Here is a 27,301-nt window from a genome sequence, read left to right as displayed (position 1 = left end):
TCATTTTCCAAGTATGGAAAGAGAGGGGCAGAGTAACTTGTCTCCAGGCCACAGATTTTGGAACCCTTAGCTGGTGCTGGTGCTTGAGTCTAGAGAGATAATGGCCAGGAGGAAACAATGATGTTAAGTTAAGGCTTCTTAATCCTCTTGGAGAATCTGATGAAAACCGTAGACCATCTCCCTAGAAAAGTTGCATAGATCACACCCAACATGTGGCATTTTGCGTAGGATCCTACCTATCACTGAAACACTTAGTTCACATAACCCCTAGAACCTGTCCGTGAATCCCAAGTCCAGAATTCCTGGAATAAGTCCATCAAATCATGAAGCTTTGGTCATATGCTTCGTCAGTTTTCTCAGAATATGAGGAATTGAAAGAGGAAGTTCTGTTGAAGTAAAAGGAAAAACAACAGTCTCAATTATCCACCCTCAGTGGGGAAGGAGTATCAGAATTTTCTACATGACCAAAGCTCCTTTAAGAACCAAAACTTTTGTCTATCCTTTTTGTTTTGTTCTATCCTTTTTTGATGGGAAACTTTCTGAAATGTGTCTTGTGCATAATCCTTGACACCTATATACCAGGCCCTTGCTAACGATGATGATGATTAGAATAATCACATTCTAGTGATGCTAATAATGATAATGCAACTGCCGTCTTGAAGCACTTCCTTGGACAGCGATGCCCTTGAAGGGGGGACTGTTTGCCCAAGCTAGATGGTCCCCAAATACTTGGCTTTGGGATTTCTTGTATGCTTTTGTACATCTTCCATCTACTTTTTTTTTTTTTACCAGTCAAGAGACTAATTTTGGCAGCATCCCACCTTCTCTTCCTAGTTACTGATTTAAATCAGCTATAGGCAAGGAAACCAGTCAGTCAAGCTTGTTAGAAATATGTCTGTGAAGTAAGAGTAAACGGTCTCTGAAGCCCAGAGAATTCTTGGTGTGTGAGCTTTTGTGTATGGGTATTCTTATCTCTGGTTTGGCTGTTCAGAAGCCTTTTATAGTAATTTCGGGTTTCTGAGATGCTTTCCCACATGGCTCTCAGAGGACTCAATTTCATTCATTGCATTCTTCTCTAGTGCCTAGTATAAGTCAGGTACTAGAGAGTCCCTACCTTCGTGGAGCTTATAATCTTACTTGAGGAAGATAATAACCTAGTAAACAAATATGTAAGATTATTTCAGATTGTGATAAAGCCACAAAGAAAGTAGAGTGGTGTGCTAGTAATGAAGAAAGCAAGAGATACTGAATGGAGCAGCCAAGGAAGTCCTTTCTGAGGAGGTGTTTTTTATGCCATGATATAAAAGACGAGAAGTAGCCAAACGTGTGAAAACCTGGGGGTAAGGAATTATTCTCTGCAAAAGGAACAGCAGTGCGAGGATACGGAGGTTATCAAGTTTGGGTCGCGGAAGATCAGACAGGCCAGCATGCGTGAGAGAGAAGGGTGTGGGGCAGGCTGGGAGGGAGTCAGGCCTCTGGTTATATAGAGCCTGTGGGCAATGGCACCACATCTGAAGAATTTCGATCAAAGGACTGACAGGATCTGATTTACATTTTGCAAAAATCACTCAGGATTTTCAGGGAGGCAGGAGTCAAGGACCAAGCTCCTACAGTAGTCCAGGTGAGAGAATGTGCTTCGAGGCGGGGGGTGGGGGTGGGGGGGGAGTGATGTAGGGAGGGGGAGGGCTGAGTGGACCGAGATGGGGAAAAAGAAATGTGAAAACAGAAACAAATGAAAGTAACTCTAAGTCAATAATAGAACCCATAGAGAAAATAATTCAAGTTACCCAAACATAGTTCTCTACCGTACATCTTTAGGGGGATGTGTTCTAAGGATAGTACAAACCAAAAGGAAATTTAAACATTATTTAAGAGGTTTTTGTTAGTGATCATGTTGATGATGTAAGTCTGAAACTCTTACGTATCCTGGAGGATAAAACAAATGAGTACAAATATGAATGTTACCAGGAACCAAGACATTTAGGCTTTGGCCTGGGCAGCTGGCGGGGGGACAGTTCTGCTGTTTTCTGGGGTGAGGGGGGACACGTTCGAGGACGACTATTAAGAGTTCTGTCATATACCTGTGAATCATTACCGCAAACATTTATTGAGTTCTTACCACGTCAGGCATCCTTGACATAGATTCTATGTAGTGCAAGAAGGTAAGATACTAACGTTACTGGTACAGTTTTTAAAGTGAGGAAACCAAAGTTCTAGCAGAGGTACTGACTGTCCTGACTCTTTAGCAGCCCCTTTGGGGATCCTGGCCAGGCTTTCTCTACCCAGGAGTCCTCAGAGCTCTGTTCCTAGAAATCTTAGCACCTCAGCAGAAGCTGAGGATAGATTCCAAACTAACAACATCCTCACCAGTCTGGCCTCAGACCAGGTTGCTGATCTTTCCAGTGTCTCCCTTCTGTGTACCCTGTATTGTATGACCAAACTGGATTCTTTTTCCCGGTTCCTTGTTCAGTTTTCCGCCTCCATGTCTGTGCTCCCGTCCCATCTCCCAAATTCCCACTGTTAAAATCTGAGCCGCCGTAGCTCTAAGCCCAGCATGGTGTGTCTTTCTTCCTGCAGGAAGCCAGGGCAGAGGGCAGGAAAGTGGCTTCTAGACCTAGAGCAGCTCACTGGGATGAGCGTACCTGGTGCGTGTTAAGGGACGCAGGGACTCAGCTACAAGTTGTTTGGGGCCAGACCTTGGTATCTGAGGGGACCTTGGCAGTCTCCAGGTGATCACCCATCGGCCCTAGAGAATGGGGGCTGGCAGAAGGAGCAAATCTTGATTCAGATGCAGTAGGACAGGGAAAACATCAGCAGGGAAGGGGGGCTGGCAGTGCAGAGCCTCTGATCCTCAGTTACAAGCTGCATGGTTGGAAGGTCCATAAGGGGTCACTGAAGTGTTTGTTTCACCTAGTCTGTAAGAATGGTGTTGCAGAAGATACATGTTCCCACTAAACTTCCTTTTTTTTGTTTTAAGTTTATTCATTTTTGAAAGGGGGGAGGGGCAGAGGGAGAAGGAAGCACAGAATCCGAAGCAGGCTCCAGGCTCTGAGCTGTCAGCACAGAGCCCGATATGGGGCTCGAACCCACGAACCACAAGATCATGACCTGAGCCAAAGTTGGATGCTTAACTGACTGAGCCACCCAGGCATCCCTTCCACTGAACTTCCTTTGGTGCATTTGTCAGAGATTAAACACAAGGCTGAATCAGTCAACTATTTTATTTCTATTTCTATTTCTATTTCTATTTGTATTTCTATTTCTATTTCTATTTCTATTTTATTTTATTTTATTTACTCACGTAGTCACTATCTTCTTCTTAGGAAAAGTTAAAAGCTTGAACTATCGTCTCAGGCATTCCTGTCTTTGAATCATGGCGCTGCCTACTAGTTCTGTGACTGACTGTCACCCTTCAGAGTATCATTTTCCTCCTCTGTAAAACGAGAGGAGTAATGTTAATAATAATACCTGCCTCACTGGTTTGTGATAGGGTTCAGTAAGCTAATACACCTAAAGTACTGAGAGCAGAGCTGGAAAGGAGTTCCTTTTCAGAGAACGGTGGCCAACATCATTCCCCACGCGTGTCTCCGAGCTCTTCATCAGAGTTCTCCTGTCTCCAGAAAAGCCATAGACTCACGGCACCCTGCTCATCCTGTCCCTGGTACAGTTCCCTAGGCAGGGAGCCCCTGGGGGTGCTTCAGTACATTGTATTTCTGGCAGGGGTAGCTGTCTCAGGCAGCCCTCAGTAATGCATCCCCCGTGCTACTGACCTGGGCATGTTGACTGCGGCAAGTGAGGACTTATGGGAGGACTTGTCATTGGCTAATGAATGTTTTTTGTTTTTTTTTTTTTTTGTTTTTTTTTTTTAATTTTTTTTTTCAATGTTTATTTATTTTTTTTGGGACAGAGAGAGACAGAGCATGAACGGGGGAGGGGCAGAGAGAGAGGGAGACACAGAATCGGAAACAGGCTCCAGGCTCTGAGCCGTCAGCCCAGAGCCCGACGCGGGGCTCGAACTCACGGACCGCGAGATCGTGACCTGGCTGAAGTCGGACGCTTAACCGACTGCGCCACCCAGGCGCCCCTAATGAATGTTTTGAAACCAAATGCCTGCAGCCCAGGCCCAGGCAATGTAGTGGAGGACTGAAGGATTTATGTGCTGGGGGGCTATTACATCTTGTTCCCTCACTCTGCTGAGGAGAAAACAAAAGCAGAGAGGCTTAATGCCCAGGAGAGATTTAGATGAATAGGTTAGAACCCCATTTCTCAAAGCAAGCTCCATGGAGCTCTTGCACCAAGACCGCATAAGGTCTGTACAAAAAGTCTCTAAGGAAATTATTAATGCCCTGACTGGCCATTATACAGGGACAGTGGGCAGTATGGTCAGGGAGAGAGAAATTGACTATTAGGACTTCTTGATCCTGGATTTTCTGACACTGAGTACCTGAGAAGACTTAGAACACCTCTGAATTGTGCAGGTAGATCCAGAGCATTTGGAGGCTGGACAGACAGGCATCCATATGCAGGCCGCTGGTTCTGCACTCCACCCCAAGAAAGTGCAACTTATCCAGAGGCACAACACACATTTCCCATAGACCTCTCAAGAAGCTCCCGTAATGGAGAAACCAATAGAGGGAATTTTATCCCTCTGTGTAACCTAGGCCAAGTCCCTCCCCACTTTGGCCTCAGTGTCCTTGTCTGTACAGTGGGGAGGTGGGACAGAATGTCTTAAGGATCTCCCCTGGCTGTGTCATCCTAACAGTGAATCACTGATTCCTGGCAGTTAGGGGCCAGGCTCTCCCTTGACTGCAGTCTCTTCCTTCCCAGCGCTCAGTCTGGAGCTTGCCGTTCAGAAGAAGCCTGTGCCTCACACAGTGACTTTGCACACAGCATGTTTTCCTCCCTCTGTGGCCGGGTACTCCCCTCCTTTCTGGCCTGCCAGAACTTACCTACTTAGCTCTGGCTGCGAGCAGTGATAATGGAAGAGCAGCTAACCATCAATGCCAGCCATGGGTCAGGCGTTCATTTCCTCATCCTTCCTCAGATTGCCCATTGTGCAGAGGACTCACTCTGGCCTGGTCAAGCTCTTCAATCCATTCCGTGTGTCTTTGCCACTATTCTCACTGACCGATGCCCAACCCCCCGCGCCCTGGCACCATGCACCCCACCTTTATCCAAATCCTCCGCGTTGGTTCATGTCCAGCTCAGATTCTGTCTGTCCATGAGGCGTCACTGTTCCTTGACCTCCATCAGCCACAGTGTCTCTCTTTGAGCTACATCGCCCTTTTTCTTGCTTCTCTGATGACCCTTACACATTCTACCTAGTATTATGGGACTTTGTATATAGATCTGTGTCCTCATCGGCCCACAAGCACGTGGATTGCTGAGACCGTATCTTGTACGTCACACACTAGTAAGGTCCTGTATGCAGGACCCAGGTTTCCTCCTGACCAAGGCCAGGAAGAAGCCCTTCCAGCAAGATGGGAGGCATTCACAGCGACTTCTCAAACCCATTTTAGTCTTTGTAGCTCCACATGTGAGCTCATCACCCTAACAGAAGAGTACCCTTGGATGCCTGGGTTCATGCAGGACTCTAGGGAGGGATTTTCCAGAATTTCCACTTGTCCTCTTTATTCATGCAGTAAATCTTTATTGCTGAGAGACTCTAGCAAATCACTTCTCCACTCTGAACTTCCAGGTCCATCTCCAGCAGATAAAAAGTAGCTCCCGTGTGAGGGTCAAGTGCTTGTGCACATGTAAGATATTCTTTAAAGGGGGGAAGACAGAGCAATCCAGGTTTACAGGCTGAGCAGGACACAGACAGGTACACAAATACTGTAATACAAGGTAGACTGTGGTAAGGGTCATCAGGGTATGAAATGCCAGGTCGGCAGCAAAGTCTAGTTTCTCACACATGGAATAGGTCTGGCAGAAGGAGTTCTGGTGCAAAGGCTCTGCGGCCGGTTAGGACAGCAGGAGCAGAGCCCATCAGTGAGGCACAGCAAGGCCTTGGTTCTGCTCCAAAGAGATTTTCCCCTCTCCAGGAGCATCTCCCCTGCCGTCCCGGGATCATATGGTCGGCCGATTAAGTATTTCACAAGTACAGGGCACCCAAGTGCCGGAGAGGAAAAGCCACACAGTCTCTGCCTTTTAGGAGTTTGTCTGAAGATACATAAACATATGAGAAGTGCTGCCAGGGAGCACGATCACCTGTGTGAGAGCTGGTTCCAGGAGTCCAGGGTGCTCTGCTGAGCCTTCAAGTGCTGAGTTTCTACCAAAAAATGGACTATGGACACTAAAACCTATTCTACTAGGCAGAAAACGGCAAGTGGCTTAAGAGAGCTGAACCCGTTTCTCACAGTATTCATAGGAGGATCATTTGCTGTAAGAGTCAGGCCAGTCTCTATACAGGAGGCAAGTTTGGAGCCAAACTCTGAAAAACAGCTTAGGGAGCTGGGAGGACGGCACCTTTAGAGTGACCTGGGAAGCCAAAGGAAATGACCCAGTGGACCTGCCCCAGGCAGGAATAGAGCCTTCCCAGCAGCAGAGAATAGACAATAACTTGTGAAATTGCTGTTTCTGTTTGAGAGCCTGCTAATATGCTAGAGAGGGTTTTGCATATATTATCGCTAATCCTTAAAACTCTTCAAGGTAGGCACATCCCCCACTTTATAGATGAAGAAATGAGGTTAGGAGAGGATTTGCCCAAAGCCACAAAGCTAGTTTGTGGGGGAACCAGAAGTCAGACTCATATTTGCCTGGTTCCCTTCCAAGTGTGAACCTGAGAAGAATTTCAGGAAATACAGAGGCTCCCACCCAAAACAAGCCAAGATGGACCCAGAAGCCCCACTGCCGTGCTTATACATCATGGGCACCACCTCTGCACACCTACTCCCAAGCTTTTCCAAATCTGGTACAAACTCCCCATTGTTCCACTTAGCTTGGCCCGCCTGGTGCCCCACCCCCTACCTCCTCCATCCCAGTTCACTCACACCTAAAAAATGATCTCCCAATCCCTGCTTTTCCTCTAGCAGAAGGCCCGAGACATGTATGCAGAGGAGCGGAAGAGGCAGCAGCTGGAGAGGGACCAGGCCGCAGTGACAGAGCAGCTGCTGCAAGAGGGGCTCCAGGCCAGTGGGGACGCCCAGCTCCGACGGACACGCTTGCACAAACTCTCAGCCAGACGGGAAGAGCGGGTCCAAGGCTTCCTGCAGGCCTTGGAACTCAAGCGGGCTGACTGGCTGGCACGTCTGGGCACTGCATCAGCCTGAGTGGGGCTGGCCTCCTGCCACTTTGCCCTGCCCTCTGCCTCCAGGGCCCCACTCCCCTTTCTTTTCTTGGTGAAAGGCACCTCCTTCCTAAGGATGAACTGTGTTTCCTTTACTTTGCAAGGGAGCCCCAGAGGCCAGGTCTGCTGGCCAGAGATACACCTTTTGGGCCGCCCGGGACAGTGGCCCCTGGGGAGGACTGAGGGGATGGCCTCCCACAAGTACACTAAACCCAGCTCTGGTCACCTGTAGCTTTGGAGAGCAGGGAGCCCCAGTTCTTCGCTGCCCTCTCCTTCCGCCTCTGCCACCTCTACCACCTCTACCTGTGTTCTAGATGCATTTCACTTTTCTACCAGCACATCCTTCAACATAACAGAATTTCAGGGAGGAGGTCTCCCCAAAACCCTGGCCCTTTACCCATCCATCTTAGCCTTCCACCCGACTTTCACAAAAGATTGGGCCCCACCTTGGATCTGCTGGTAAATAGCTAATAGGCAGCCAGCGTTATTTGGGCAAGGGAGGGGAGGGAGAGACAGAAAGAAAATTTGCCCATCTGCTGCTCCTCCCCCTGGGCTCTCCACCTGGGATTTGCTATTGAATCTCTACCCCCTCCCACCACACAGTGCTGATTGCTCACTGAAAGGCTCAGCGCCCCCAATGGCGCGCAGAAGCCAGGCGGGTGATTACAATCCAATTACCTATTGTCGACTCAGCCCACACAAGCTTTTCTCCTCCTCTTGCAGGGCACGGGGCCAGGCTCCACGCCCCTGTGCGACCAGCCCCCTTCATGGCCACAGGGTAACAGGAGGGCCTCTAGGCCCTGGTGAATCTAATCCACCACAGGCCTCCTTCCCCGGAACACCTCACAGGACCCGGAGCAAAGGAACAAGCACTTCTCCCAACTGACTGACGTCTGTCCTCACCATCCCAGACTCTGCTTCCCACCGCCTCAGCCTTTGAGGCTTCTCTGTTTTGGACCTGGCCCCTTAAGTCCCCCCGAGACGATTTATTCTCCGCGTGGCAGAGTCTCAGCTTGTTAGGGCCAGGGCTGCCCAGCAGGGAGAAGGCCAAGTCAAGGGCTGTGTCCTCTCCCTGCCAGGCCTTGCTTCGGAGCTGCTGAGAGGATTAGTGCCTTTGAAGAGCTGTCTGCCTGAGCAACTCTGCTTCAGGTGCCTGGAGCAGCAAGCACCAGCCTTTAACACCGACCAAACACCACTCCGTTTAGCCTTCCCATTTCACTTTCTGCGAACTGTTTCCCCAGCACCTCCCTCTAGGGGAGAGGTGGGGTCTTGCAAGCAGTGCTCAGAGCATAGTCTTTAACCCCCCACTGCCCTGTATTCCAGTCTCCTCTTCCCCTTCCTGTGCCAGTATACCTGGCACAAGAGACCCCTTGGCCATCATCCCTGCTCCCAGAATCAAACAAATGCCAGACACTGCGATTGAGAAGCCAATCAATGCACCCTTTGGCAAGCCCCCCACACACACCTGGCATTCCCCACAACCAATCCCTGGCACAGGGTTCCCAGAGAGCAGGTGCTGTACATTTTCCAGCTTTACAATGGGGCTGTTGACAGCCTTAATTAGGGAGGCATGAATTATGCGGCTATAATGCAGAGCCCTACAATTAAGGCGGGAATGAGGGGCTGGAGGCAACAAACGGAATCTGCCCAGTGAGCATGGCTATTGAGTCCTGTCTCCGTTCTGTGTCTGACTTGCCCCAATATGAATGGGGTACAGATGATTAACGGAGCTGGTATCTCTTTGGCCTTAGGTCCTGTATTCTGAGAAAGATACACAGAGTGGGATGGGTAGGGGTGGAGGGATCACCACTGCCAAGGAGCAGGGGCTGCAAACAGTTGATATGAACTCATTGTGATTGTTTTCTACCGGTAGGATTTGTACAAACCGGCTCATCCTTTGCCTCAAGAAACTAAGTGGGACCTATTTAAATGTCTCACCTGTGAGCCAATCCCCCACTTGAGGATATTTATTGTGTTCTCGTGTTCTCCTGGGTTTCAAATAGAATTTTAAAAATTCTTAGATGTATAACTTGTTTACAAATAGTACAGCAGAGGGAACACCTTGTTTTGCGGCTGCAATGGCCTGCCCTCTCGCAGGTGCGCTTGGCGACCTCCAGAATCCTCAGCTTTGGGGGCGCGTGGGGTGGGGGAGCCAGTGGAAGAGCCCTTTGCCATCGCAACACCTGTTCCTCTACTTGTTTCCTAATCCCCGGACTCTCTCCTCCACCCTCCTTGTCCTCGCGCAAGTGAGAGGAAGCCAGCCTGCCAGTGTGGAAGGAGGGATTTCGCCAGCTGCGTTTGCAGCGCCCAGGCTTGGTGGCCGCGTCGGGTGGGGGCAGCTGAGCTTGATGTCTCTGGAGCGGGTGGAGCATAGGGGGAGGGGAGTGCTGGGAGGCCTAGGCGGCTGCTTTCCGTCATTCTGTGGCGGGGTCTTGAGGTCCGCGAACACAGGGACCTAAGGGAGCCACCCGACAGGCTTTGGGGTGGGGGGGCTTCCTTGGCATTTGGGGAGGCGGCTGAGAAACGGGTGCTGAAAGGACAGCTCCTACCTGCCCCACTGCGCCCGAAAGGGACCTCGGCGTGTCAAGTCTCACCCTCGGACCCCCACCCCACCCCACCTCGAGTGGACCGCCTTCCAGGTGAGGAGCACGAAGGGATTCCTTGGAGTGGCAGCTTGGAAGGATGCACGTCCGGCTGCGCCAAGCTGGCTTCCCCGCTCTTTCCCCACTTCAGCGTCAGCCTTGGCCCTGGGAATTGCAGCCTGTGCCTCCAAGCCGCGCGCTTCCTCCCGCCTCCGGCGGAGAAGGGTGGTGCGGCCAGGCCTCGAAAACCCTTCTTCTGGGGCCCCCAGCGGGAACAGGAAGGAAAGCGGCCGAGATGCGCCCTAAGTGTCGCATGGCTTGGAGAAGTGGGTAGCTTGGTTGCATAAGGTGGAAGGAACTTGGTAGTTTGCAAGAGCCAGCTCTTGGCGGGAGCCGAAACGCAGAGCCCGCCGACTCGCACACACTCCCCCCCCTCCTCGTTTATTGCCTTCGACGCGCGCCTCCCCCACTGCGCCCCCACCCCCTAGGCGCGCCGCCGTCTCGCGCGCCCTCCCCCCCCCGTACCCCCCTCCTCACTCCCTCCAGAGGAGGTGAGTTTAAACCCCGCCCACGTGACCCCAGCTGGGCCAATGAGCGGCGGCGGGAGGTGAAATCCGGTTCTAACCGGTCCGGGGCTCCCAGCGCTATAAAAACTTTATAAACCCCCCGGAGCCCGAGCAGTGTGAAGAAGAGGAGGCGAGAACGACCCCCGGACCGGCCAAAGCCCGCGCGCCGCTGCATCCCCGCGTCCAGCGCCTACGTCCCGCCGCCGTCGCCACCATGCCCAAGAGAAAGGTACGTGGCGCGAGGGCCCTCAGGCGCTGGGCCGCCACTGCCGCCGCCACCACCGCTGCTGCCGCCGCTGCCGCTTCCCCGGCTTTGGGGCGCGAGGATCGGCACCGGGCCGGGACAGGCTCAGGCGCCCTACACAGGAGCTCGAGACGGTGTCAGGCTGCCCCGGGCTAACCCTGCGCGGCTCGGCTGCCCGCGGGCGCCAGAGGCCATATTGGAGGAGCGGCGGCCGCGGCGGGAGGAGCCATGTTGGCGGCTGTTTATCCCACTCCCCTCGGGCTCGACGTGCCCGCCCCGCGCCCCCTCCCCCATCGCCATGCCCCCTCCCCTCCCCGCGGGCGGGCAATTCAAACCCGAAAGGGCGGGAAGGCGGCGCTCGGGTTTGGCGGGCGGGGGAGCGCGCTGCCGCCAAAAAACCGCCGCCGTGAGGGGGCGGGGCCCATGTCCCTTGGGGCGGGGCTTCGCAGTGTGGCCCCGCCTCCGCCCACGGCCCCGGCGCACGAGACTCGCGCCGGTGCGCGCCGCTGCCGCCCACGAGTTCCCCCGGCTGCGCGCGCCTCCAGTCTCCCGCCCTCGACGGCTGCTATGGTAACGGCGCCCGGGCCCCGCCTCCGGAGGGGTTTGTTTGCACCATCTGCAGCTGTTGCTTCTCCCTGGCGCGGCGGCGCGGGCCGCGCTGCTCCGCGCTTCTCGCTCCAGTTTAGCGCGCGCCGCCCGGGGCGGCTCGACGGAGACTCTGGGCAGGCTGGGGCCCGGGGACCCCCTGTCCCTGCGCTCTCTGGGCCACTTCGGGCGCGACGCTTACACAGAAGAGCAGTCCGCTCTCCGAGCACTTCGGGCATCGTCACGGGAGCTGGGGATGCTAAAACCGGAAGATTGCGTGTCCTAGAGAAGTTGTGCGCAAGGCTTTCCCTTCAGTTCTTTCCCTTGGGATAATTAAGCTTAGTGAGTCCTTTAAGAATGGCCTCAGAAGCTACAACTTTCTTAGGTCTTGTTTGTTTTTTATAGGCTGAAGGGGATGCTAAAGGAGATAAAGCCAAGGTGAAGGATGAGGTAAGTCTTTCTTCGTCTCTTTTCTGGAGTCTTAACAAAGCCTTTGGGCTCCTTTGCTTAACCATACCCCTAGTGCTGAATTACCCTAAGCTCCCTCCGCTTTTGTCATCTAGAACAAACGGATTTTTTAATTTTAATAATTTTTCTTGAGTGGTTCAACTGCCCTATTTCTAATTTTTTTTATTTTCGTTATCTTAATAGCCACAGAGAAGATCTGCAAGGTTATCTGCTGTAAGTGTCTGCTGTTAAATTATCGTGTTTATCCCTGAAACTAAAAAAGCACTAAGAACAATCTCCTTTTGTGTCCCATGGGTTTGGGTCAGTGGCTGGTTGTGAATGATCCGCTCTATTGTGGACGCTCACCCATTTGATACATTTGCTGGTTCTGAAATGCTGATGGCTGTAGCGAGAGCGGGACACTTGCGTGTGGTAGTTAAGTGGGTTTCTGAAGACCGGATATTCCAACTGAAAGCCAGCCTGAAAAACTTAACGAAATAAGAGAAACTTCTGTGCCAGTGGTACCGTGGTTTGGGGATGGGTTGTCTCTTTGGTCCACCATACTAATAGTGTCGTCTTCTTTTTCCGAAATAAAAGAAACCTGCTCCTCCAAAGCCAGAGCCCAAACCTAAAAAGGCCCCTGCAAAGGTGAGTGGAGCTGAGACACCAGATGCTTCTAGGTGTTGCAGAACGCTGTGCAGTTTCCCATGTTGCTGACAGGAGTACTGCTGTAGAACAGCGTCCCCTTTGGCACAAACCTGAGCTGTGAGAAAGTTAATTTGGACTGGGCATTAAAATTATGTTGGGAGGCGGTCTCGGTGGCTCAGTCGGTTCAGCGCCTGACTCTTGATTTCGGCTCAGGTCACTATCTCACAGTCAGGAGATGAAGCCCCGCGTCAGGCTCTGCGCTGACAGTGTGGAGCCTGCTTGGGATTCTGTCTGTCTGTCTCACTCTCCCCACTCTCCCCTTCTCGTGATCTCTTCCGCTCTCAAAATATTTTTTTTTTTAATAAAAAACGTTGGAATTGATCATTTTCACCAAGTGAGGTCTGTCCTTCAGTGTCTTAATTCAGCATCATGGTGACACCCCATTAATGGATCTTCTAAATTGTTTGGCTAGCATGCCTTATTCCTGACATTTGTAATGTTTTCTAATCAAGAACTCTTATCAGAATAAAAATACGTAAACAACAAGAGTCAGGGAGAATGTCCTCCATTTAGAGGAAATTGTACATTTGAAACCCAAGTATTTTTATTTGCTTAGTTATCTTTTACATCCACATAAAGACACACATACTTAAAGACCACAATAAGTGATAGATAATTTGGCCTTCCCAGTGCGGAGGGATTTATAGGGTGTGTGTGTGTGTGTGTTTTATCTTTTGATAAATAATCCTACTTCTTTTTTTTTTTTTTTTTTTTTTTTTTAATTTTTTTTTTCAATGTTTATTTATTTTTGGGACAGAGAGAGACAGAGCATGAACGGGGGAGGGGCAGAGAGAGAGGGAGACACAGAATCAGAAACAGGCTCCAGGCTCTGAGCCATCAGCCCAGAGCCTGACGCGGGGCTCGAACTCACAGACCGCGAGATCGTGACCTGGCTGAAGTCGGACGCTTAACCGACTGCGCCACCCAGGCGCCCCAATAATCCTACTTCTTAACAGAACTTTACAGACAATACCCTGCTAATATGAAGTTAGAAGAAACTGCTTTTTTTTTTTTTCTCCCTCCCCTTTTTAGAAGGGAGAGAAGGTACCCAAAGGGAAAAAGGGGAAAGCTGATGCTGGCAAGGATGGGAATAACCCAGCAGAGAATGGAGATGCCAAAACAGACCAGGTACGACTGCTGTTTCACTTTTTGTTAAGTCTGCTCTGAATCCGTTAGTGATCCCAAAAGCTCTTATTGCCTTTCTTCTGTGTCTCTCACTTGAAGTATGCTTTTCAGTCCAGAGTTCGCTTGTGGTTTTTCTCTTAACTTAAATTCTGGATTCTTAAAACCTTTGCGGTCCAATAAAGGGCACTGTAGTGTGAGATCCTTGTCCTAAGCTCCTGCTACACCGTAGAGTTTTCAAGCTGGGAATAAACTCCAGTCTTCTAATGTGCCCCCTTTCCCAATTTTACAGTAAGGTACAGAAGGAAAGTTACCTACCAAGGTAACCAAGGATCTAAACCCCACTTTGGGCCTGGGAGCAAAGTGATGCTAGGGATGGAATGTGAACACAACTAGTTTTGCAGTCTACAGGTGGTAATGTTGTATTAATCTTTTTCTTCCAGGCACAGAAAGCTGAAGGTGCCGGAGACGCCAAGTGAAGTGTGTGCATTTTTGATAACTGTGTACTTCTGGTGACTGTACAGTTTGAAATACTATTTTTTATCAAGTTTTATAAAAATGCAGAATTTTGTTTTACTTTTTTTTTAAGCTATGTTGTTAGCACACAGAACACTTCATTGTTGTTTTGGGGGAAGGGCATATGTCACTAATAGAATATCTCCGAAGCTAGATTGATTCAAGGGGAAAAACACCATTCCCTTCTAGTTCTGAGAAACTTCCTCTTGGTTCCCAGGAGGAGCAATTCCTTGATGTTGACACACATTAGCCACCTTGGCACAAACGCCTTGTAGGGTGGAAAATCTAAACTTCATTTTTTATGTCCTTTTCTCCCTCTGCCTTCAACATAGACTTGACTCCCTTAAACCCAGAGACCTGTTGGAACCTGACCCCAAGAAATGGTTCCCAGTATGTCAGGCAATCTGGACTTTACAGTGTCACCATGGAGATGGCATCCCTCAAAAGAGTTCCTTTTTTAGCTTGTGGAGCTTCAGATTGATAATTCTGCCATTTTCATTTCATTTCCTGAAAGTCAGGGTCGGCTTGTGAAAAGTTGTTAAACAACATGCTAAATGTGAAATGTCAACCCTCACTCTAAACTTTCCCTGTTCAGAGCATCAAATGAAGATTTCATTGGGTTTTATAGTGGCTTTCTGATTTTGGTAGTCCATTGAAGAAGGGAGTTTGAAAGTTGTTGTATACTGTTAACGATTGTCTGCCCATGTCCTGCCTGAAATACCATGATTGTTTATGAAAAGTATCTTTAATAAAGCTGGATACAGTTTGGCTTGGAATGCTGCCTCTAATCTTTTCCCAGGAGTGGGGGAGCCTGGTTTCTCCAGGTCTCTCGGGACAGGATGCATTCTGGTGTGAGGTGTGGAGGTTTCAGGGATGGCCATTTCTGGTTTTGAGTCCGTCTGTAGGTGGAGAGCACAGTGTTAGGTGGAGTTAGGAAAACTCCCTGCAGTGGACTGGGGGTGAGTGGCTGGGAGCAGAGGAGTGATTTCTGTACTTGCTTCTGAAGCGTATTTTTAAAGGCAGAGTTTTGGATGGAGCGGAGGTTGTGGCCTGGTAGCTGACAGCAGAAGAGCCTTTCCACTTCATTCACATTTAAAGTCTCTAGAATGAGAAAATTAATAGGTCTGGCTCTAGTCCTTGTGTCAGGGAAAAGTGCTTCTGTGTCTATACACAGCTGGCCATTGGGTGTGTAAGACCGATCATGACACTCTGTTCGTAAACGGACCTGCAAGTCTTCTGGGACTTCTTAAATTCGTGTCCTTGCTGGTGAACTGCTCTAGCTCCAAAAACAGATGTTAATGAGGACTTTTCTGATTGCTTCAGCTTAGCGACCCTGCAGAGAACCCCTTTCCTCTTGGTGACCTAGCAGGAAGATAAATTGTTGCTTGCAGTTTGAATTCACTTTCACAGGTCACCTCTATCGTTTGGGGGAAATAAAGTAAATTGGAGACTGTAAAGATTGCTTTGTGTATCCCCTTAGTCAAAAGAGTAGAGCTATCCTATTAAGCTCTTCCTTGGTAAATTTTTTGTGTATTACCTCCAGTCGTCGGTCTCAGGATGCTTGTGTAATGCAAGTGTTAACACTCTTTTTATGAGTGAGGAAATGAGCTCGGTGAAGAAACTTGTTCAGGGTTCTGTGTACATAGAGCGAGTAGCCAAAATATGGATTCAATCCCCCAGCTTTATTTAAAAATAACTTCTGACTTCTTTTTGGAGGCATCTTTTGGATAAAGTAAAATTTGTCCACCTGGGCAATTTGCAGCCACTTGCTTTATTGCTGAAATAGTTCTAGGTTATAGATTCCTAATTCTTATTTGGGAGGTGTTGTCTTCCAGGGTGGAACGTGACTACTATTAGGGGTACAACAGCTTGGTCTTTGAGTAGAAGTTGCAGAATTTGAGAAAGCCACAATTGGGGTTCCTCTAATCAATATTTGTAGGATTTCATATTCAATAAAATGTGTTGAGCTATAGACCATGCTAGGAGCTCAGCCAGATACTCAACAGTCTTTGTGTTAATCTTGTATAGGTCTTAACCCCCATCTTCTAGTTAAAACAGATGTGGAGTGACTGGCTGAAGTTAAACCCAGTAGTAACCCTCTATTTTTGCTACCTAGAAATTAGGATGAGTAGAGCGAGCTTGAGCTTTATTTTTCCTTCATGGGATACACTTGGCTGACTCGACTCGACTAGCTATGGACCGTGAGAGTACTTGGGCTTAGAAACCAAGACACCAGGCTTGGAAACATGGTAAGGATATTTTAGACCGCCACAATACCATGCTCAGTGCCAGCCTTGACCTGAACTAAGTTTGATCATAGTGCGATAATAAGATGGCCACATCTCCCTCTGGCCCCATCCCCAAGCTTTTATCCCACCCGTGGGGAACAGTCACCATAACCTGTATTAGGATAGATGCTTTGGACTTTTAAGTAAAATAAAATGACTTCCAACTGGAGGAAGATCTGTCTCCCTATGAGAAGTCCCGAGGTGGGGTGGTTCTAAGGACCCAGCTGGTTATTTCCAATTTTTCTGCCCTGTTGCCCTCAGTACATTGTCCAACCACCTCACCTCCCAAGGCAGCTGCTCTGGGCCTCAACTTGACACTCCAGTATCCAGAGGCAGAAGACCTGTTTGTCCTGAAAATCCTGAATTATTTCCCAGAAGCCCCTCGGCAACCTGAGTTTCTTTGGGCAGAACTGGATGGCCTGCCTACTCCCAAACCAATCGTGGCAAGAAAGGTGAAGCCACAATCTGTTTAGGATTCAGCCAGTCCCTGGACTTAAATAGGGGAGGGGTAGAGGATGGAAGAGGGCAGGTGCAGTGAGTGAGTGGACAGCCGCTGCTGTGCTGGGGTCCCACGGTCTCCAAGCACCCCCTGGCCTGGCTTCACTGCAGCATCTGCTGAGCACAAGTCAAAGTGGAGATAGAATCCACATTAAAAACTCACCACTTTAAAACACACAATTCAGTAGTTTTTAGGATATTCACAAGGCTGTGCAACAATCAGCACTAATTCCAGAATATTCATCACTTGAAAAACAAACCCCGTGCTTCACAGTCACTCCCCATTCCCCCCTTCTGGACCTTTCTCCTACAGGGAATCCTAGAATGTGTCATCCTGTGACAGGTGCCCTAGCATGGGGTAGTTAAGGTTCATCTGAGCTACAGAGTGCTCTTCGTTCTACTTGTCAGATAACCTTACTTTACGGATCTCCCACTTTTTAAAAGTTCACAGTATGCCACTTTGCTTTCACAAAAGACCTAAAAAGAAAGGCAAAACGTGGAAATACAGTGTTCGCTGTTGGTTTTGTCATGAGCACATCTCCAGGCAGCACTCACCCGGAGCAGCCGGGGTGGCCCTGCAAGGCCCCAGGAATTACACTCTGCATCAAACCACTGTACTAAGCTTTAAACTGTGTGCGTATCTCTGCTTTATCTCCATTTATCCTGTGTTTTCCATTACCGAGAGTATCCTAAGGTCTCAGAAGAGCCTGACATTTTTTGGGTCTGGGAAAGCTCAAAAATGTTTCCCTAATAATTAATGGTAATTGCTTCACTTGGTACCATTTGGCTTAGGAAAGGTTTCACTGGAATGCTCTACTTTTGGGTAGCGGGGAAAACCTGTCCCATATTTCATACATTCGTTGATCGGTTGACAAACGTTTGGGTTGTTTCCACATTAGGGCTATTATGAATACTACTGTATTGTGTACAGATTTTTGTGTGGACATGTGTTTTCAGTTCTTTCAGGCTTATACCTTGGAGTAGAAATGCTGGGTTGAATCTCTAATTTTTTGAGGAATGGCCAGACCACTTTCGCATAGCAGCTTTACCATTTTACATTCCCACCGACAATGTAGGAGGGTTCCAATTTCTCCACATCCTCATCACATATTTTCCCATCTTTTTTTAATTATAGGCATCAGGGTGGGTATGAAGTGATATTTTGGTGTGGCATTGATTTGCATTTTCCTTTTTTTAAAAAAAAAAGTTTATTCCATGAAAGGTAGAGATATGGTGCAAGTAGGGGAGGGAGAGAAAATCCCAAGTGGACTCTGTGTTGCCAGAGCAGAGCCCAATGTGGGGCTCAAACTCCCAAAACTGTGAGATCATAACCCGAGCTGAAACCCAAGAGTCAGATGCTTAACTGAGCCACCCAGGCACCTCTTGATTTTTATTTTCCTAATCGTAAGATGTTGGGCATTTTCCCATGTTGCCTGGACATTTGTTAACTTTAAGTGTTCAAATCCTCTGCCTTTTTTTTTTTTTTTTCCTAAATGTGTATTTATGTTGAGAGAGCATGTGCACATGAGCTGGGGAGAGGCAGAGAGGGAGGGAGAATCCCAAGCAGGTTCTGTGCTGTCAGTGCAGAGCCCAGCATGGGGCTCCATCTCATGAACTGTAGCCGTGAAATCATGACCTGAGCCGAGATCAAGAGTCAGACACTTAACCAACTGAGCCACCCAGGTGCCCATGCCCCCCACCCCCACCTTTTTTTTAAGTAAACTTTACGCCCAGCATGGGGCTTGAACTCATGACCCCATGATTGAGAGGCACATGCTCTACGAATTGAGCCAGCCAGGAGCCCCTTTATATACTCTGGATACTAGATTCTTACCAGAGTCACAGTTTACAAGTGTTTTCTCCCATTCTGTGCGTTTTCTTCACTTGATAGTGTTATTTGACACAAAGCAGTTTTTAGTTTTGGTGAAGTCCAGTTTACTTAAATTTTTATTGCTTGTGCTTTGATGTGCTATCTAAATCTGTTGCCCAGTCCAGGGTCATAAAGACTATTTAAACCTGTGTCTTCTAAGAGTTTTAAATAATTTTAGCTCTTCTATTGAAGTCTTAAAACATTTTGAGTTCATTTTTGTATACAGCGTGAGGTAAGACTCTTCCCTTCTTTTAAAAGCTGTTCAACTTGAGAAACTTAACAGAAGACCATGGGAGAAGGGAAGGGGAAAAAAAATAGAAACAGAGAGGGAGGGAGGCAAACCATAGAGACTCTTAAATACAGAGAACAAATTGAGGGTTGATGGGAGGGTGGAGGAGAGGGGAAAATGGGTGATGGGCATTGAGGAGGGCACTTAGGATGAGCACTGGGTGTTGTATGTAAGTGATGAACCATGGGAATCTACCCCCAAAACCAAGAGCACACTGTACACACTGAATGTTAGCCAACTTGACAATAAATTATATTAAAATAGTCAACTTAAAAAAAAACTGTCCTAGGGGTGCCTGGATGGCTCAGTTAAGCGTATGACTTGATTTCAGTTCAGGTCCTGATCTCGTGACTTGCCAGATTGAGCGCTGCCTCCAGCTCTGTGCTGCAGCGCAGAGCCTGCTTGGGATTCTCTCTCCCTCTGCCCCTCCCCACTCATGCGTGCTCTTTCTCTCTCTCTCTCAAAATAAATTATATATATAAGCTGTTCTAGACCTCTCTGGGGCCCTCCAGTTTCTAAGATACTGTAAGTCTAGTTGACCACTCCTCAAATCCCTTTGTGCACCCTTCTCTACAGTTTCTCCCTATGATGTCATCCAGTGACTCACATTTTCATTCCCTGCCCACATCTCTCTTGAGTATTTCCACCAACCTTCTGTGCAGTCCCACCCAGATATACCACAGGCACCCCAAATCAACATGATCAAAATAGAACTCTTCTTGTTCACAAACCCACCTCCCCTACTTTTCCTAGATCTGGTAAAACACCACCACCCATTCCATTCCTCGAGCAAGAAACCTGAAAGTTACGACAGATACTTCCTTCCCTCCCCATCATCATACATTTCCAGTGAGAGCCTAAATCGTGGTGACTTGGCTTTGGAAAATTTTTTTTGTCATGGAAAATTTCAAATATGTGCAAAAGAATAAGGTGACAAAGCCTGGGGCGCCTGGGTGGCTCAGTCGGTTAAGTGTCCGACTCTTGGTTTTGGCTCAGGTCGTGTCACGGTTTGTGAATTCAAGCCACACACATATCAGGCTCTGCACTGACAGTGGGAAGCCTGCTTGGGATTCTTTCTCTCCCTCCCTCTGCCCCTCCCGCAGGCGTGCTCTCTCTAAATAAATAAATAAATAAATAAACTTATAAAAATGGAGTCTTTTGCTACCATATATATATATATATATATATATATATATGGAAATATATATATATATGAATATATGAAAAAAGGACCACAAAACCCCATGTACCTATCACATAGCCTCAGCAATTATAAACTCCTAACTAATTTTGCTTAATTTTTTTTTTTTAAATTTTTTTTTTTTTTCAACGTTTATTTGTTTTTGGGACAGAGAGAGACAGAGCATGAACGGGGGAGGGGCAGAGAGAGAGGGAAACACAGAATCGGAAACAGGCTCCAGGCTCTGAGCCATCAGCCCAGAGCCCGACGCGGGGCTCGAACTCACGGACCGCGAGATCGTGACCTGGCTGAAGTCGGACGCTTAACCGACTGCGCCACCCAGGCGCCCCTAATTTTGCTTAATTTATAACACTGGCTCCTCCCCTTACAGTAAGGTGATATATCATTGCATCCATAAATATTTATATGTGTCTTTAAAGGACAGGAACTTCTAAAACATAATACTATTAGCATACCAAAAAATAACATCAACTCCTTAATATTATGAAATACTTAAATTCTCAAATTTCTAATTGCTTTTTTTCTTCAGTAGTTTTTTTTTGTTTGAATGGAATCCAAATGGGGTCTATGTGGGGTAAATGGTTGGCATACTCTTGTAATCTCAGAGCCTGTAGATTCCCTCCATCTCTGTTTCCCAGTCTGGATTTTGCTATTATGTCTCTGGTGTCATTTCCTAGGTTTCTTTATCCTTTGTATTTCCTATTAAAAATAGGAATAGGGGGCGCCTGGGTGGCGCAGTCGGTTAAGCGTCCGACTTCAGCCAGGTCATGATCTCGCGGTCCGTGAGTTCGAGCCCCGCATCAGGCTCTGGGCTGATGGCTCGGAGCCTGGAGCCTGTTTCCAATTCTGTGTCTCCCTCTCTCTCTGCCCCTCCCCCGTTCATGCTCTGTCTCTCTCTGTCCCAAAAATAAAATAAACGTTGAAAAAATTTTTTAAAAATAGGAATAGATCCAGAGGTATGATTGGATTCAGATACAGTGATAAGAAAACCTCAGCATTGTGTGCTTTCATCAAGAGACGCATCGTATTTGGGTGTCTCTGTATGTTGTAGCCATTGAAGCATAATACGTAGATTCATTAATTCATCACGGGTTGCAAAATGATGATATTCTAGTTTTGCCATTCCTTCTTCATATAATACCCGAAATATTGTTGTAAAGAGAAACTTTTACTCGTCTGCCATTTGGTTACTAGGAATTACAGTTCATACTGGAAAAAGAGGATACAATGCCCAGTTTTCAAAGTAACGAGTCTTGGCCAGTTTTCAAAGTAACAAGTTGGTTTACCAGCATCCTTCAAAAGTGACCAGTGGATTGTTTTTTTAGCATCATTAGGTATCATGATCACTGAATTAAACATATTTTATGTGTTTGAATTCATTGCATTTATTCAACTTCATGATGCTCAAATTGTTATTTTTATCCAACAGGCCACCTCTTCAAGTGGCTGCTGAGCCCTTCTGATACAATCCTTTGGGAGTTTAGGTAGCATTTGGTAACTTGTTATCTAGTATGATAGGATGTTCTAGCCTTATCTTGTATATCTTCTGCTCCAGACCTGGAGTCAGCTATTTCTAAGAAAAAAAATCCTGCATTCCTTTTGGTGGTGAATGGTATCGCACGACCAAAATCTAGGCTCTAGAATGCCCATTGCTGCTGTGTTGGTCGTCGTTTCTAGGCCTTTGGGATACAAAGCTAGGACCCGTTTTCTTTTTAAGATAACACATGTTCATACTTTCTATCCAAATTGAAGACTTAAAAGCTTTTTCTTTACTATCTTACGTATTGTTTCCTCAACATTGAGAATCCCAGTTCTCGTTTGTAACCTGAATTATGACATTAGATTATCCCAGTTATTCAGGTGTGAAACCCATATCACACAACAGTATCAGAATAACAAAAGGGAGTTTAAGGTTTTGTTTGTAGTTCTTTGTTTGGGGGATAGTTCACTGTGTTTTAAACTTACCTGGAGCCCCTGGGGGGCTCAATAGGTTAAGTGTCCACCTTCAGCTCAGGTCACGATCTCACAGTTCGTGAGTTCGAGCCCCGTGTTGGGCTCGGAGCCTGGCACCTGCTTCGGATTCTATGTCTCCCTCTGTCTCTGTCCTTCCCCTGCTCGTTCTCTCTCTCTTTCTCTCTCTCTCTCTCTCTCAAAAATAAATAAACGTTAAAAAAAATTAAACTTGCTATAGTTCCTCTCTGTGTGGCTTGCCACTAACTGGATACGCATTTACATTAACCTCCCTGTTTTAGTTTTCCATTTCTTAAGAGTTTCTTGCACTCGCTTCAGTGGCAGCATATACTAGAATTGGAACGCTACCGAGGGGACTAGCATGGCCCCTGCCCAAGGATGACACGCAAATTCGTAAAGCTTCCATACTTCGGGCAGCTCTCCAGCGTCCTGCCACCCTTTGTGGGTTAACTCGGGGGACATGATGGGAGTCAAAGTACAACGTGTGGCCCTGAATAATGAAAATGTGATATCTCACTGTGAGAATATTCCTGTAAAGCCTTTTGTGACATGTGAGCAAAGCTGAGTTACACCTGGAAATTCTATATGCAAATACGTCCTTTCTACAGATCTCAGAAATGAGAAAATGTCAACTCGCATTTCCTTACAGAATTAAAAAAAGAATTTCAGTTTAATTATGTAAACTATTGACATAGTTCCAAGTCTAATCTACAAAACAAGATCGATTCAAAGTCTAATTTCTATTCCTCTGTCCTCCACTTTACGCCCTCCCTTCCCATTTAGTGGCCTGTTATGTTCGATTTAATCATTCCCATCTTTTTAAAAATTTAAACAGATAAGTATGGCATAGTTCCCCTTTTTTCTATAAAGACAGTATACAATACATTTCTCCACCCTCCTTATTCACTCAACAGTGTGTGCTGGAGAGACGTGGACATTCCTCAGTTCTTACACAGCAACGCAAAATGGTAACTATGTTTGGCCTCTACCCATCATACTGTTTCGTGTTATACTTACATGTATTCCGTGTCTTTTATATATAGTCCTTACGTTGTCTATTATTTTTTCTCTTTTTGTTTTTCTTTTAGCTGTTTGATTTGGGTGTTTTCGTCCAGTGGTTAACTTTATATTATTACTGCCTCTATGGAATAACAGTCACTGCTTCCAGCCTCACTGACCCTACCTCTTCGCCTTTTCCCCACCAGCCACCTCTTCTCTCACCTCTCCTCCTTCTGACTCAGCTCAGATTTCATTGCCTGGCTCGAAGCCACGCTCTGCTCCCTCCTCTTCTTCACACTCACGGCACCTCACCGGCACCCGCACCCACACAGCTCAACACTGCAGAGCACCCACCGCCAGGCTAACCCGACTCACACCATGGGTAGGACCGCACTTCAAGTGGGCCCTCGGCGCCGCCAAGCTCTCCTGTTACGTGTCCCTGAAACACTCCCCTTTCTTCGCTCGGATAACCTACTTCCCACCTTCATCTTCTCTCCTGTCTCCAACACCCTCTTCGATGACTTCCCTTCAAACTTCAGTTCTAGACAACACAGTCAGAACGGAGTGACTTTGTCTTCCTCTTCCTCTACTACCTACAGTGTAGTGTGGCCACACCCCACATCCCCTCCTACTCTGGGGGGATCCTCTCTCTTCTCTAAGTCCAAGCCTTCAACCTGTGATCTGGACCCATCCCTCTTCGTTTTGAGACTAAACCCACGTGCAGTTGTCCCCTGTCTCTCTTGCCTTATCCATTTCTTCTCTTCTGGGTCATTCCTACCTGCAAACACCTTGAAAGCATCTTCCTTTGGCTCTCTTGAGCCACCACCCCATTTCTTTTCTCCCCTTTACAGCGAAGCTCCCCAAAGAAGCATATTCTCCATCACCATTTCCAACCCTCCATTCTCTCTTCCACCCACCCAGATAAGGAGGCTCTTGCCCCCACCATCTATTAAACAGGCCACCAATGGTGTGTATCTTGCCAAAGTTTCTGCCTTTCCGTTTTCTTCTTTTTTTGAGAGGGCAAGGGAGAGGAGCAGAGGCAGTGAGAGAGGGAGGGAGAGAGAGAGAGAATCTTAAGCAGGCTTCATGCTCAGTGTAGAGACTGACATGGGACTCGATCCCATGACCCTGGGATCATGACCTGAGCCAAAATCAAGAGTCTGATACTCAACCGACTAAGCCACCCAGGTGCCCTACTCCTGTCTCTTTTCACCCAACCTCTTTTCTTAGGTGTCCAAAACCAGTATTCTGACTTTAAATACCATGCATGTGGCAGTAACTCAAATTCTGATCTCCAGATAGAACCTTACCCCTCAGATCCAGAGTTAGACCACTTAATAGACTTCACCAATTTAACATGGGCAAAAAATTAATTTTCCTACTAAAGTAACTTCCCCTCAAGCTTTCCCCATCTAAGTAAACACCATCATCCACCAAACCTTTAATTTCTCCCTCTCCCTCACACTCCATTATCAATCCATCAATGTATCCTCTTGGCTCAATTTTTAAAATCTGCTTTGGACCCAACAAGTTGCCACCTACCTGCAATGAATGACACAAATCCTATGGGTTCCCGTAGATTCCTCAACTGCGTCTTTAGTGCTCTCATTTGGGCCCCACCTGCATTAAGTCACACCTCCATTTTCACACTTGGTTGAAAAACCACTCCTAGGGACATGAGATCTGGCTTCCTCAGAGGCAGCCAAGTGGCTAATTCAGTCCAGAACTGTGGAGACGTTAGCTCCCCAGAGATAAACGTTGAAAAATAGGAAATGGTGGATGGAAAGGGAGGGAACTAGGCTAACTGCCTCTTCCTTTTCTCCAAAAGTTCTCCTTTCACTTTTCCAGAAAAGTCTCTGTACCAATTAATCCACTTGCTGAGTGACCTACCATGTCTCTTTGCAGCTTGAGAAGCAGTAGCCAGGACATAATGCACCACATCTCATTGCTTTGCCTCTTCCCTTCCTCGCCTTCGGCGCCCTGGGCTTGCACCTTCCAAATAAAGTACCAGCATGTTAACCCCTTCTTCAGCCTCTTCTCTCTTGAGGGCCGAAGTTAGCACCAGGGTAAGACGCAAGGCACCAATAATTCTGGGACCAGTGCCTCAGCATCCCTGTGAACTTGTTAGCGGGCAGTTCTCGAGCCCTGCCCCAGACTCACGGAGTGAGAATCTCTGGAGAAGGGGCCCAGGACTCTGGCTTTAAAAGCTGTTCAGATGATTCTTGCACCCACCAAAGTTGGAGAAAGATTGAGGAAGGAAAGGAGTTTCCAGAGGAGAAGGCCTGTTGCCGCCCCCACCCCCCCCCCTTCCTGCTTGACTGTGTTGTGCGAGAACATGAAGCTTGGGGTTGCAGCAGCCACTTTGGGATCATCAGGTTAATACACTGAGGATGCAGAGCAGAAAGAGCCTGAGATAGCTGCCCAGCCAAGTCTAGAACTACCAAAGCCAGACACTTAAGTGAGAGAATGAAACACCTTTATTGGTTTTGTCAGGTAATCTGTTACTTGCGGCTAAAAACAGCCCCCGATGACTCAACAGATGGTGTGGTTTTATCCTCACATTAACTTAGGAGTGGGAATTAATTTCTCCATTCTACAAGTGAAGACACAGGGCCTTGGAGACCCAGTGTGGCCCAGCCAGGAGTCCAGTCCAGGCCCGTCTGGCTCTAAGGCCCACTCTCTGAACCATGACTCTGTTCTGCAAATACTCAGATAGTATTTGCTGTGTGAATTAATGAATTGGGCTTGAAAATGTGAATGGAAACCATCAGAGTCCGCACAGGGCCCTGGACTGAAAAGTTGAAGCATTACTGACGGACCACGGCAGAAACACTCCCTTCATTTTCCCACACAAAATGCCGAGGGTCGAGGACCCTGTTCTCAGTGATTCAAGAGCTTTGTCATTCCTCAGGGCTGCAGGTACAACTGAACAGAAGGGGGCTGGCCTTACACTGCCCTCTAAGAAGCTGGGTCAGACGTGAGAGAGGAGGACTTCCAAAAGCAGAAAGAACCCCCAGGGGTCACTTGCCACATCCACGACACAGGAAATACCAGCAGGTCTGCCTCGTTAACGGGCCCTCACTATAAGCCTGGCGCCCCTCTAAGTAATTTATTTGACTTACCACGTTTCCTTCTCACAAGTTAGTGTCGTCGTGGCTCCCATTTTACAGATGGGAGAACTGAAGCACCGGAGTGTTAAGTAACTTGCCCCAAATCACATAGTTGGCAAGCGACTACACCTGATCTGAACTTGGATGGGCTGAGCCTGAAGGAAGGCTGCACTAGAAACCTCCACACCATTCTGAGGCCCCGTGGCGTGCCCTGGACCACGCCAATGGCAGAATGGAGACTAGAAGCCACCCCTGCCTCCACACTGGTCTGATCCCCACAATATGCCCCAGCCCTTAAAGCTGCCAACTGCCACCCCTCTACCCACCATGTTGTACCACTCAACTTCTGGAAGTTGCCACTGCCCCAAGACAGGGACTCGGATAACTGTCTCTTTCTGCTCCAACCAGACAGAACACTGGCCCTTGGGATCCCATCCCCGATTTCCCTACGTTTAACAGGCAAAATCTTCATCCCCTCTCACCTCCTTCATGAGGGCTACAGGGTTTAGCTGAGCAAAGACTGGTTCTTAGAATATCCTTATTCTTACCCAAGTTTCTTTGTGCTAGTTGTATGGCGTACATTATCTCATTTTGAACCCTCACGACATTTCACACAAAAGAACACTGAAGCCCATAATGGCTAAGTAACTTGCTCACAGTAAGTTGGCCAAACTCCTGACCTCTATGCCACGAGAAGGCAGGGTTCTCAGTACCACAGGGGGGCTCCCATGTTCCCAGCATAGCCCCCAAATTGAACTGAGACCCATCCAAGGCCCACAGCAGGCCTCATGCCAAAGCAAAGGCCCCATTTTCCACCAGGGCACTTCAGGCACAAGGCTAAGACCCCTCACAGCCCCGGGCCCTAAAACAACCTTTTTGGCTACTCTGATCTCTGGTTACTCTGGGGCTGGGGCAAAATGGTGAGACCTGATAGGGCCTGCACTGCAGAGGGCCAGCCCAGAAGCCAGACATTTCCCCAGAGTTTCAGCAGCGACTGGGAGAGTGGTCACTGCTAGG

At 48.0% G+C, this 27,301-nt stretch overlaps 2 protein-coding genes and 1 non-coding gene across 5 annotated transcripts in view; all 3 read left to right on the top strand.

The window, feature by feature from the left end:
- DHDDS (dehydrodolichyl diphosphate synthase subunit) overlaps window positions 1–9,305 on the top strand; it is a 29,494-nt gene extending 20,189 nt beyond the window's left edge. For 2 of the 3 annotated variants that reach the window (XM_047083461.1, XM_047083462.1), the window contains exon 9: window positions 7,032–9,305. In XM_047083461.1, coding sequence (XP_046939417.1) covers window positions 7,032–7,271 — 240 coding nt within the window. In that variant the 3' untranslated portion in view covers window positions 7,272–9,305. The remainder of the gene's footprint in view (window positions 1–7,031) is intronic. The other variant, XM_047083463.1, reaches the window with a different exon arrangement.
- Window positions 9,306–10,468: 1,163 nt separating this feature from the next.
- Window positions 10,469–14,834, top strand: HMGN2 (high mobility group nucleosomal binding domain 2). The gene is made up of 6 exons (XM_047083464.1): window positions 10,469–10,665; window positions 11,671–11,715; window positions 11,917–11,946; window positions 12,310–12,360; window positions 13,453–13,548; window positions 13,986–14,834. Exons 1-6 carry the CDS (start codon window positions 10,651–10,653, stop codon window positions 14,019–14,021), a joined length of 273 nt encoding a protein of 90 aa, XP_046939420.1. The 5' UTR covers window positions 10,469–10,650; the 3' UTR covers window positions 14,022–14,834.
- A 7,652-nt stretch (window positions 14,835–22,486) lies between these two features.
- LOC124516766 (U6 spliceosomal RNA) lies at window positions 22,487–22,588 on the top strand. The gene has a single exon (XR_006963166.1). It is a non-coding gene; the product is annotated as a U6 spliceosomal RNA (small nuclear RNA).
- The last annotated feature ends 4,713 nt before the right edge of the window (window positions 22,589–27,301 follow it).

This window comes from Lynx rufus, unplaced genomic scaffold, assembly GCF_022079265.1.
Source record: "Lynx rufus isolate CCGP_SWC_20201006 ecotype Redwood Valley unplaced genomic scaffold, mLynRuf1.p SCAF_2, whole genome shotgun sequence".
NCBI lineage: Eukaryota > Metazoa > Chordata > Mammalia > Carnivora > Felidae > Lynx > Lynx rufus.
Note: the sequence above shows the minus strand (reverse complement) of the source record. Positions and strands in the feature narration are given on the sequence as shown.